Source organism: Mustela nigripes, chromosome 6 (genome assembly GCF_022355385.1).
Source record: "Mustela nigripes isolate SB6536 chromosome 6, MUSNIG.SB6536, whole genome shotgun sequence".
Classification (NCBI taxonomy): Eukaryota; Metazoa; Chordata; class Mammalia; order Carnivora; family Mustelidae; genus Mustela; species Mustela nigripes.
The window spans coordinates 83,118,378-83,129,699 of record NC_081562.1 but is presented as its reverse complement, the minus strand read 5'-3'; the positions used below and the strand labels follow the sequence as shown (position 1 = coordinate 83,129,699).

At 54.1% G+C, this 11,322-nt stretch overlaps 1 protein-coding gene across 1 annotated transcript in view; it reads left to right on the top strand.

The window, feature by feature from the left end:
* The first annotated feature begins 8,089 nt into the window (after positions 1–8,089).
* COL2A1 (collagen type II alpha 1 chain) overlaps positions 8,090–11,322 on the top strand; it is a 30,594-nt gene continuing 27,361 nt past the window's right edge. Inside the window, exons 1-3 of the mRNA XM_059404501.1 lie at positions 8,090–8,174; positions 9,431–9,619; positions 10,385–10,429. Of these exons, the coding sequence (XP_059260484.1) occupies positions 8,090–8,174; positions 9,431–9,619; positions 10,385–10,429 (319 nt within the window). The remainder of the gene's footprint in view (positions 8,175–9,430; positions 9,620–10,384; positions 10,430–11,322) is intronic.

Here is an 11,322-nt window from a genome sequence, read left to right as displayed (position 1 = left end):
CTTCATAGCAACGTGACAAGCTTGTGTTCTCCTTCTTAGGGAAGAACTGTGCCCAAGGATGTGGTCCTTGTATTCCCAGTGCCAAGGACGCTCTTCAGGTAGTATTGAAAGTTTGTGCACCCAGAGTTTGCGTTCCTGATTTTAAAATAATTATAATGTCTTCAGCTGAAAACCTCAAATTCCAGGATATTATCGATCAGCCTAGATTCCATCAAATGTCATTCAAAGTTGTGGAAACATAATGGGTAAGCCAAACATGTTAATGGGACTCAATAAAAAATGGAGAAGTGAGATTGTTGGGTTTTTTTAATGGTGTGGCAGACAGGTGGGACAAGGGTCAGTAACTCGGGTGGTGACCAAGGAAAGCAGCGCCGAGGATAAGAAAGGCGACTTCAAGCCTCCTCTCTAACTCCATGTGGACATCCCACATCCATTACTTCATTTATCCTGACCATGAACCTGTGAGCAAATTGCTGTTATCCTCATTTTGTAGACGAGGTTCAAGGAAGCAGAATAATTCACCCAAGGGGAGAAAGCTAGCAAGAGCACCTGCCAAGGAAGCAAGTTGAAGGGCAACCCTCGTTTCCTTTTATGTTTCCCTGAGACAATAGTAAGGATATGTGTGTTCCTAGATACTGCGAGGATGACGCTAGCCTGACTTCCTGACGGGTTGGCACCCGTGGCAGCACAGGTGGGATTCTTGACCCTCGTTCGCATGAGAAAGACATGCTTGTGCCACCAGCCGAGGACTTGAGGGCAGGGCTCCCACATGACAAGGAGCAAACGCCATTATGGGGGCCTCGCCAGTCATGTAACTAAGCTGCCAGAGGCAGAAATTTATACTCGGGGGTGCAGGTGGGTGAGGAGTATGGCAGATCTCTGGAGATTCTAACGAGATTAGTAACACTGAGGCACATGTGTGGCCAAGCTGTCCTCCCTGCCCAAGGCTGTGTCTGGAAGAGCTAGTCTCAGTGAAGGGCCAGGACAGAGTGCTTCCATGCGGGGCACTGCTTTGGGCGGCATCATACCTCTTCACATACATTAGAACTTATTTACCTCTTAGTCTGGCTTTTTCCAGGAGCATCTCCTCCAAGGGGGTAATGTCCTTGAGGAGAGGATCCTTACTGGGTAGATCTCTGTGTCCCCCATACCACTTAGCGGCGCCAAGTGCATTGTCTGTGCTTAGCCCAGAGGAGCTGAAGGGATGCTGGTGAGACACCGGAGGGGGAGGGGACAGGAAGAAGGACAGGGGAGGGGGGTGTCCAGAAGGACTCCAGGGCTCTGAGGGCTGGTGTCTGCCAGGGAGGGGTGTGGAGGGCAGTGGGTGGCTGTCAGCTGAGAAGCTGGCCCGCAGGCCGGAGCGGGGTGCGGGCGTGCAGAATAGAGTGGGGCTCTGGCTCCCCTGGACAGGTGCCTCGGGCAGGTCAGACAAGGTGCTCTCGTTGGGTTTGCGGTGTGGAGAAGGGCAGTACACACTGTCCTGCTCCCTCCAGAGGTTGTTTTTGGCAGGGGAGGCCACGAAAAGCTTACCACACGTTCCCTTGAGCTTTTCAGGGACTTCCTGGAGGGCAGGCCCACCCCACCCACTGGGGCAGAATAAACTTGGTTTCCAGGGACCTGGCTTTCTCTGAAGGTAGACGTGCCCTGACAGGCCCAGAGTCATCCCCGTACGGCTCCTTGCTTCCCATGATACTTCCCACCCCCTAAGAGTTCATGGGTGAGCAGCCCCGAAGCATCCACTCAGCTCTCCGCTCTGCCCTGACACCGTCCCCACCGAACCCAGTCCCTGCCTCACGCTGACCCCATTTCCTATCAGGGAAATAGAACATAGGAAGAGTGGCCACCCATCTACTTGAGGAGACATCCTTTGAGAGTTCACACACTCACACCCCCATCAGCAGTCTTTGCGGGGTCATGCCTCCTCTCCAACCTTCTGTCCATCCCTTCCCCTCAACTCGTTTCTCCTTTCTGCTGCCCTTTAGCTCCCCACGCCTGCCATATCTGCATATGCAGCCACATGTCACTGTCATGTGTCACTGCCACGTCTCCCTGCAGACACCACCACCCCGTTAGCCAGGGCCACAAATAGTCAGCCAGCCTGCTGTAGGCAGGCCTGCACTTTACCAGCCTTGATGGGCACGGGTGGTCTGGAGATCTTGGTAAAATGCCAATCTGGCTTAGTGGGTTCTGCTTTTCTAGCAAGTTCCCAGGTAGGTGGGCACGGCTTGTCCATGGGCCCCACTTCCAGCAGCAAGAATTTAGAACACAGACTCTGTGACAGCAGCATGCTACAGAGACTCGAAGTGTCTGAGTTACAGGCCCTGCTCTCAAGGAGGCGTGGGAGCGGATTCATGTAGGTCAGACGAATGGATGGATGAACGAATGACTAAGGGCACAACTCCATGGTACTGGGTGTCTGTAAGTGTAGAGCTCGCAGGAGGGAGAGAGATGGAAGACAGAAGCCAGCCACTTTCACATGTCTGGCAGGGTTTGGGCCCCTCAAGGGGTGTCCCTGGAGCCCCTGCACTGGGCCATTGCTTGACGCATGCACAGAGCAAATGCTCTGTCACTCTTGGAGATGGGCTGTGGCTGGACAATCGTCTGACGTGGAACTGACTGCTTCCCATGCAGCCTCTGCTGGGAGTGCTGCGACTTCTCTGCACCGAGGCTTTGACACTTGTCCCCTCACCCCAGCACCATCAAGAGCTGATGAGAGAGACACATGTTCCTTAAAGCCAAATGCCGTGCCCTTTAAGAAAAGGCAAAATTTTGTATGAAAGGGTTCTGTAATTAAAAAAAAAAAAAAAACGTTACATGGGGCGATCATTTTTGTATTTCTTCAAAAAGTAAGTCTTTAAAAAACCCAGACATCTCTCTGTTTTTCTCCCAAAGGCCTATCTAGTAGGAGAGGAGTCAAGGAGGGAAAAAGGAGAAGAGAGGCAGCTCTGAGCCAGACTCAGTGACAACCAGTGGCATTCATGACAGCCTCTGCGTCTGGCCTTGATCTTGTCTGTAGAGCCACGTCTTATTTCCAGTAGCCCCCATGGCTGACCCCCCATTGTCCTGGGCCCCTTGCCTTGTCTTCTGGGTCATGGTTCTGCTAGCCTTGTCGTGGGAGCCATCGTGTGCTCTCACCATCGCTGTGCATTTCAAAACCCCACCCATCCCGGAGGCTCCCTTGGCTCAGGGAGCCTTCCCCAGCTTGCTCTGTGGCCTCCAGAATGCTCTTCTTGTTCTCTCTCTCTGTGCTCGTGGTTTCTTTTCTTTCTCTTTTTTAGGAGGGTGCCTTCTTCCAGCGTTTTTCAGTCCATTTTTGATTCCCTTACGAACTCAGAGGCAGCCCCTTAATCCCTTCTGTCTCCCCATTTCCTACCGCAGTGAGGTGTTCAGTGTGAGTGCTGAGCGGGATTTGTGCGGTGCTGAGACAGGGCTGAGGAGACTGAGTGCGATTCTTGATGCCGTTTGCGTTTGAGACTACATAGTGACACATTTATGCTCCAGTGCGAAGGAATGTCCACCATAAATCTGGAAACCCTACCCTGGACAGTCCTGATTCTGTTACTCTGCCCCAAAAAATGTCAAAGGAAAACATAAACACATCTTGAAAGGATGTCTGAACTGAGCCCGACCAACAGAGACTGAACGCCACTGAGAGACTGAACGCTGAACGCCACTGAGCGCCTGGACCCCCTCTCCCTCCACCATGGCCGACTGGGGGAAGCGTGGCCAGAGGTTGGGTGAAGCGTGTGCTTTCACCGCCTGCCATATTTGGGGATGGCTTTGCCTCTCAGGAATGTGAATCCTTCCTCACTTTATCACTATTTTTAAATGGAATTTGTGCAGAGGGAGAGAAAGCTCCTTTCTTTCCTGTCTACCTACAAATATCTTGCCCAGTGAGTCTGTGTCTACAGAAGTCTAAATTTAATACCCACAGTAAAAGGAAAACAGCAAAAGAGTTCTTTCACGACACAAAATGACTGGTTGAACCCGTCTGTCTCACTGAGTCGGTCGGATCTGGGGTAGATGCACGGATTCTGTCTGATCGCTCAGTGTTCTCCCAGCAGCAAGGTCGGGGCTTTCCTCAAGGGTGTGAGTGGATGGTGAGGCCACGTAGGAGCTTCGTCCTCAGTTTTCGATGCCCTTCCTTCACCAAGTCCAGTTCTGCACGTCTCCGTGCCTCCTCATCAGTTTAGAGTTGCTGGGCTAGAAGGCTTTTCACGTGACGTGAACAAACACTTATTTTCATTATTTTCAAACATTTATTTAACGGAGACCCTTCTAAATTGTAATGCACATTTCCCTGCCTCTTCGAAGAGACCGTATTAAACTGCAAAGAACATTTTTCTTGGACACTTAAATTCATTGTGACAAACCATAGGATTGCTGCAGATGCTATAAAACGGGGTATTCCCTGGAGCCACTGAGGACCCCAGAGCATTTGACTCCCACCCTGCTGGCCCAAGGTTACCAGGTTTTTTACTCACTTTGTCAACTTCATATTGCTTTTCTGTCTATCTCCTCTCTTCTTGTCCCTTCTTGCTCTTGTTATTGTTTTCATTCTACAACCGCTCTCTTCCCTCTGTGTTTTTGCATCTAATGGGTGACGTCAGATGACATTTTACCTGTTAAAAGAATATCTAAACTATGAATCAACAGACACTGAGCAAGAGGGACTCTAGGATGTATAAAATGCATATGCTCAAGTACATGCCCTAAATCCTGGCCACTCAGAATTCTGAGTGGTCACTGGTTTATTTCCTCTTCTTTTTAGCTTCTTGGCTATATTCTGGATAGTGAGATTGCTGGGTAAGTAATCTCCAAGTCCGTGGTTCCCCTCTACCCCTTTGGCTACATATAAGTTCAATTCTAGTCTGAGTCACAAATCAGAGGCTTTTATTTAATTTTTTAAAGATTTTATTTATTTATTTGACAGAGATCACAAGTAGGCAGAGAGGCAGGCAGAGAGTGGCAGGGAAGCAGGCTCTCCACTGAGCAGAGAGCCTGATGCAGGCTTGATCCCAGGACCCTGGGATCATGACCTGAGCCAAAGGCAGAGGCTTAACCTACTGAGCCACCCAAGCACCCTTGTCTATTTAAATTTGTTTATTTGTGGAGCATAAGAAATAACATGGAGGACATGGAGAGATGGAGAGGAGAAGAGAGTTGAGGGAAATTGGAGGGGGAGACGAACCATGAGAGACTGTGGACTCTGAAAAACAATCTGAGGGTTTTGGAGGGGTGGAGGGTAGGAGGTTGGGTGAGCCCGATGGTGGGTATTATGGAGGGTATGTATTGCATGGAGCACTGAGTGTGGCGCATAAACAATGAATTCTGGAACACTGAAAAGAAATTTTAAAAATAAAAGTTTTTTTTTTAAATGTTAAATTTTATTTTGCTTTGATCAGTTTTCATCTCCAATGAAAAAAACTTTTGTTTTCCCTCATAGGGAGCAGAGAACTAAACTGTAGTCACAGATGAACCATGATTACTGGGCAGAATCCAGAACTCCTATGTGTAGAAAGAGTTCACTGGCAAAGAGAAATCACAGACTTAGAGGATGAAATCTAGAGCAGCCTCGCTCTGGAGGATGTGGTACTTCACTGCCCACCAAACCAGATCACCTTGAAACAGGCTTTGGTTTTTTTCATATATTTTAGTGTTTTCACCAAACCTTTTTTATTTGGTTGAATCTTTATGGCCACTTGTATTTGAGGTCAACCCAGCTTTGTAGCTGCTTACATACTGTTTGTATCATAAAAGAAATCATATTTTGCATAGACATGCACTAGTCCACGGGGTTTCCCTAAGTCCTCCGGTGTGCTGACATTGTGCTAGGCACTGTTCTTATCCCCAGAGGGGCTCCCGGGCTCATTGCTAACACCAATGAATAGAAAGGTTAAAAAAAAAAAAAAAGGAAGCCGCACAAAAAAAGTAAGTAGCATAGATTGTTAAGTGGACACAGGCTACAGGTGCCAAAGGGATTCAGGAAGGCAGGGAGAAAGTTGTGTTCTGGAGATATCGCAGAAGTCTTCGGGGCGGGGTTGGGAGGGCTTCCCCTGGGGGGTCTTGAGAAATGTGTGGGGTTTGGTCAGTCATCCTCCCTTCCAGGTGGAAGACAGGACCCATGGCCTCAAGGAGGGCCTGGGATACTGCGGGTCTGAGCCATGCTTTCTCCTGGCAGAGGCTGAGGCTGAGGAAAGGCTCAGAGAGCTTCATGCCCCGCCTTGAATAGGAGCTTGGGAAAAGAGCGAATGCAGGCCCATGGCCGGCAGAGCAGTGGGAAGCCGTGGTTCAATCCTTCACCCACTTCCATCCAGGCTGCACAAAACATGGAGGCATCTCTTTAAATAATGAGACGTCTTTCTCTTTCTGGCCAGCATATGTGCACAGAAGTTCTGCACACTTGGAATTCCAGGCTCTACTCTGAGAAGCTTCAAAGCATGAGGGATTGGAGAGAGGGAGGGGAAGCCCCAAACTCCCTGTGGGGCAGCCTGAAGCCCAGGGGGTAGAAGTAGCTTCTTCCTATGCCCTCAACTTTCCAGAGGAAAATGGGGCAGAAACTCCACTGCTCGGGAGGGCAGATCTGGTCAAGTCAGACCCCAAAGAAAGTTTCATGAAAGTGTGTTTTTCTTAAAATTCTTTGAGATACCTGACAGTCCTCAGGGAGAGAAGACCATCTGCTCCACAGGAAGAAGGTCTATTCTGGGTTCTTTCCCCTTTAGTATCAATAAAGACACCAGGAGCCTCTAGAGAAGAGCTGAGCCCTGGGGAGCAGGCTGTGGCAGGCTAAGGTGCCCCAGGGCCCTCATCAGGGAAGGTGAGGTGAGGTGGGAAGCAGCAGAGGGCCAGGGGACCAACTAGGAAATTCTGGCTTCTCCCCTGGCTCACAGAACTTGGTCCAGCTGGACCAGCCGCCCAGCTCCCTGGACAGGACTTCGGCAGTGACCAATCATCCCTGGCCAGGACTGCTCAACCTGGCGGCAGTGCCCACTCCCCCCGGGGACTCCCGGACCCCGGGCCAGGAAGAGCAGACACCACGTCTGAGCCTGGACCTAAACAGTCCCCCACCTGGGCAGCAGGCAGGTTTAGTCTCCGCTCCCTCCGTCCTCTGTGGCTGCTTGAGCCCTCTCCCCGGGGCCTGCCCCCGCCCCCACACCTTCACACAGGTCTTCCTCTGTGCTATAACACACCGGCCCCTTTCCTGGCTATTGGCTCCGGCCAACGTCTGCCAAGGCTCCAGAGGAGGCTCTTTCTTTGCAAAGCTGGATGGGGGAGGGGTTGGGGGCTGTGGCTCTGAATCTTCAGGTGGAAGCACCGGGCCAGGTACTCCGGGAAGTGGCCAGAAGATAGGTAGAGGCAACTCCCCAAACCTGGCCCTTCCTGACGGTCTCGGAGGTTTAGGGTTCCAGATACCATCGCGAACTGCCCCCGTGCCCTCCTTCCTGCCTTCCGCCCAAGGTCCCAACGCGGAGCCCCCCTAACCCTCCCTGCTACTCCTTCCTACCACTTTGCCGGCTCCCTCCCAAGTCTTTTCCGTCCACGGTCTAGGGCTCCCGGCCTGCGCCTCTGCAAACACCCCCCGCCCCTCCAATCCGGGCAGAACTCCGAGGGGAGGGGCCGGAGGCCCCCCTTCCCGCCTGTGGTCGGAGGGGGCAGCGCCGCAGTCCTGGGTTGGGGGGAGGACAGCAGCCGTCTCTGCGCCCCGCCCGATCAGGCCACTCAGAACACTAGGGGTGGGGGGCGGGAAGCAGGGCTAGGGGAGAGGGGGGTCCAGCCCAGGCAGGTGCGGGCTCTGGCTGGGCCCCGGCCGGCTCCGGGGGCGGGGTCTCAGGTTACAACCCCGCGGGGGGCCGGGGGCGGCCCGCGGTTTGGGCGAGTTCGCCAGCCTCGAGAGGGGCCGGGCGCATATAACGGGCTCCGCGGAGGGGAGAAGACGCAGAGCGCTGCTGGGCTGCCGGGTCTCCTGCCTCCTCCTCGTACTCCAAAGGCCTCCTGCATGAGGGCGCGGTAGAGACCCGGACCCACGCCGTGCTCCTGCCGCCTCGCTGCGCTCCGCTTGGGCCTGCTCCGCCAGGCCCCGCGGTGAGCCATGATCCGCTTCGGGGCTCCCCAGACGCTGGTGCTGCTGACGCTGCTCGTCGCCGCTGTCCTTCGATGTCAGGGCCAGGATGTCCGTAAGTCGCCCAATGTCCCTGCCTGCCACCCTTCTGTGTCGTCCCTTCGCACCCTTCCTCCCGCGCCCTCTCCCGCTCTGGAGCCGGTGGGTCCGGGTCAGAGTGGCTCCCGGGGTCACCGCGTGCCGAGACTTGGGTGCAAGACGCGCGGAGTTCTGCAAGTTCGGGCTCTGTCTGAGCGTCCTCTGGTGCGGGTCGCAGTTGGAGGCAATTGCAGGTCTCTCCGTTGCGCAGGAATTTGAAACGTGCAAAGTATCGGGTCGAGATGTTTGAGCGCAGATTTAAGCGCGCTCTCTTCCACCGGCTTTGGTAATTAGGCAGGGGCACACGCGCACAACTCACCTCCCCGAAGCACTCGGAGTTCAGCAAAAACAGGTCTTGGCCCATCGATCTTAGGAGAAGTTGAAACGGGCCCTAGCGAAGGAGTGAGAAAGCACCAAAGTGTTGACCTCGCAATCTTCTCCAGCGGTTGGTGGCTGGAGGGTTCAAAGGGGAGTTAGACAAAGGAGATGCTCTGAAACTGGTGGGCTGAAATCCGAGGCCACAAAGAGGCTTCCCGAGAGCCGCTCTGAGACTTCAGCGCCTCTCGAAGTTTCCTCCCCCTCCTGGCTGGCGCAGGAGCAAGGTGCAGCAGCCCTCATTCTCATCTCGGCTTTCGCCCTGCCTCTAACGGGTGCAGAAACTTCCCGTAGGAGAGGCGGTCTGAAAGGCGATAACATTCCAACCAGATTGTGCTTTTCAAACGCCCCCAGAAAATAGCGCCCCCTCCCCGCCGACCTCCCCTCCAAACCCGGAGGTTCTACAATGAGTTACTCTTCTAAGTTCCTGGAGCTCGTGGAGCCAAGCTGCTAGCTGTGGGTCTGTCTCTCTGTGTGTGTAGCAAGGGAGGGGGCACTGTTGGTCGACTGCTATAACAATTTCAACCGAATATAGTTAGAGATGGCAGTTTCACAATCTAGTTCAAAGGCGGTTCGGATCGCACCTTTCCATCTCTGGTAAAGTCCACTGTCTGGGATTATATTCAGGACAAACGAAGCCTGGAAAGAGTATTAGGTAGAGAGGACTTTTTTTTTTTTTTTCCTTTTTCTCCACGTGTTTGGGCACGTTTCCGATGGCTGAGATTCCAGCCCTGTCTTTGTATGTTACAGACTGTAAATCAATCGCAGAGGAAACTTTTTTGGGGGGCGGAGGATGAGGTGGGTGGGAATCAAAATCTCTGTGGCGACCAGGCTCTATTTGGTCTCTCCTGCCACCAGGTTGTCTCCAGAGACGGTCTGGAAAGCTCTGGGCCCAGGAGGGCTTTCCGTTCGTTAGCTCGGCTGTGAGGCGGGGGCAGGAGTGGGGCCTGCGGCACAGCCGCAGGGAGCTCGGGCAGGAGTTTCTGGCCAGGTCTTCCGGTGTTGCGCTGAACTGGCCGCGCGCTCCCGGGCACTTGTTGGAATACGGTGTGTCTCTAAGTGATCCCAGCTTGGTCTGACTATATTTTTGTCTTCAGTTCGCACGGACACCCACCTCTGCTCAGTGCACAGTGAAATTAAGTCGCTCCAAAATAATTTGGGAGAATTTGGGAATTCTCCATCTATTAGAGGCATTCAGGTCAGTGGCGGAGCGCTCTCCCGCCGCAGCTTTACCGGGAGTAAGTGAATTCCACAGTTTCCTGGGCCCAGATATTCTAGTCGCAACCCCTTCTCCCCAGGAGGAGTGCATCGGGGCGGTTGACTCTGCTCCCTGGAGCGTTCCTGCCGGATCACCCCCTCCTCCGTGGGCGGTGGACCCAGAGACGTGACGTGGAGAAAGGCACGATCTGCGTGGATGTCAGGGATGTCAGAACCCTTAAGCTGGGGCACACCCCTCCTCCCCAGCTGCCCACGAGTTTGAGAAACTCATTGGAGGCGGCGTATTTGACCCACATCTGCATTTCACAGCCCTCGCCTCCTAAAGTGCCCCTCGGCTGAGGGGAGAGACCTCAATTCTCCTTTGTGAGGCTTGTTTGCGTTGGGAGATTGGCAGAGATGGCTTCCAGATGGGCTGAAATGCTGCCCGTATTTATTTAAACTGGTTCCTTGCGGAGACCTGTGAATCGGGCTCTGTGTGCGCTCGAGAAAAGCTCCATTCATGAGAGGCGAGGTCCGGTGGATTCCCCCGGACTCCCCGACCCCCTCTCCACAATGCCCCCCTGTGCCCGCCCGCCGCCACCTCCCGGGCTCCAGCTCTGCGCAAAGCGGCGGCGAAGCAAAAACAGTTCCCCGAAAGAGGTAACTTTTTAATTGGCCTGCTACAAAGGAGCGCTTTATGCGGCGCTGCGGTAACGAGGGGAAACGGATCAGGCGCGCCGGGATGCTATCGGCAGCCGTTTGGAACCGCAATTATGGTGGTGCTGGGCTCCTCCGTCCACACCTAGGGGATCCGGTTACGGGGCTGGCTCCTTTCTGGGGCAGTCATTTAATCCTACTTTTCACCCTCCCAGTGTCTGTGGGCGAGCCGCGTCCAGCGCTGCAGCCGCGAGAGTCACCCCGCGGCTCGCAAGGCCAGCGCCGCCCGGCCCCGCCCCCCGCATCCCGGCGCCGCCCTTCCGCGGGAAATCCGAGCCGCGTGCGGGTGCTCCCCCTCCTCCCAGCATTTTCTTTTTTAACCCCGAGCCCTCTTGAGTGAGGGCGGGCTTTTCCTTATACCGGACGGGAGACCTCTATCCCCTTCACCTGCCCCTGCCCCACCACCCGCTTTTTGCCATTCCAGCTATTTTAGCGGTGGGCGTGTCACGGCACTGGGACCCGGTGTACCCCCTGGGATCCCCGTACCCTCGCCGGGATTATTTTGCCTAAAGGCTGAGAGGGTTCCTACAGGTGGCAAAGGTCGGGGTGGGGGGGGTTTATCTTTAGATTTTCAGAGTCTCCTTCAAGAGCAGCAGGCAGGCCCTTTTCTTTCTCCGCCCACCTGGTTTGTGGCTCTTTCCTATTATTCATCCCCTGCAGCTGCCATTGCTTTGGGGATTTTGATGAGAAAAACAGCGCTGGGCGCTCCCTAGCACGTGGTGCGGGCTCTTCAGCCCTTGGCGCTCTCGGGAGAGCTCTTGTCAGCACAGGCTTCGTTTGCAGGGTGAATTCCAGACGGCCGGGCGCTGGTAGAGAGAGAGAGAGGACTGGTCCGT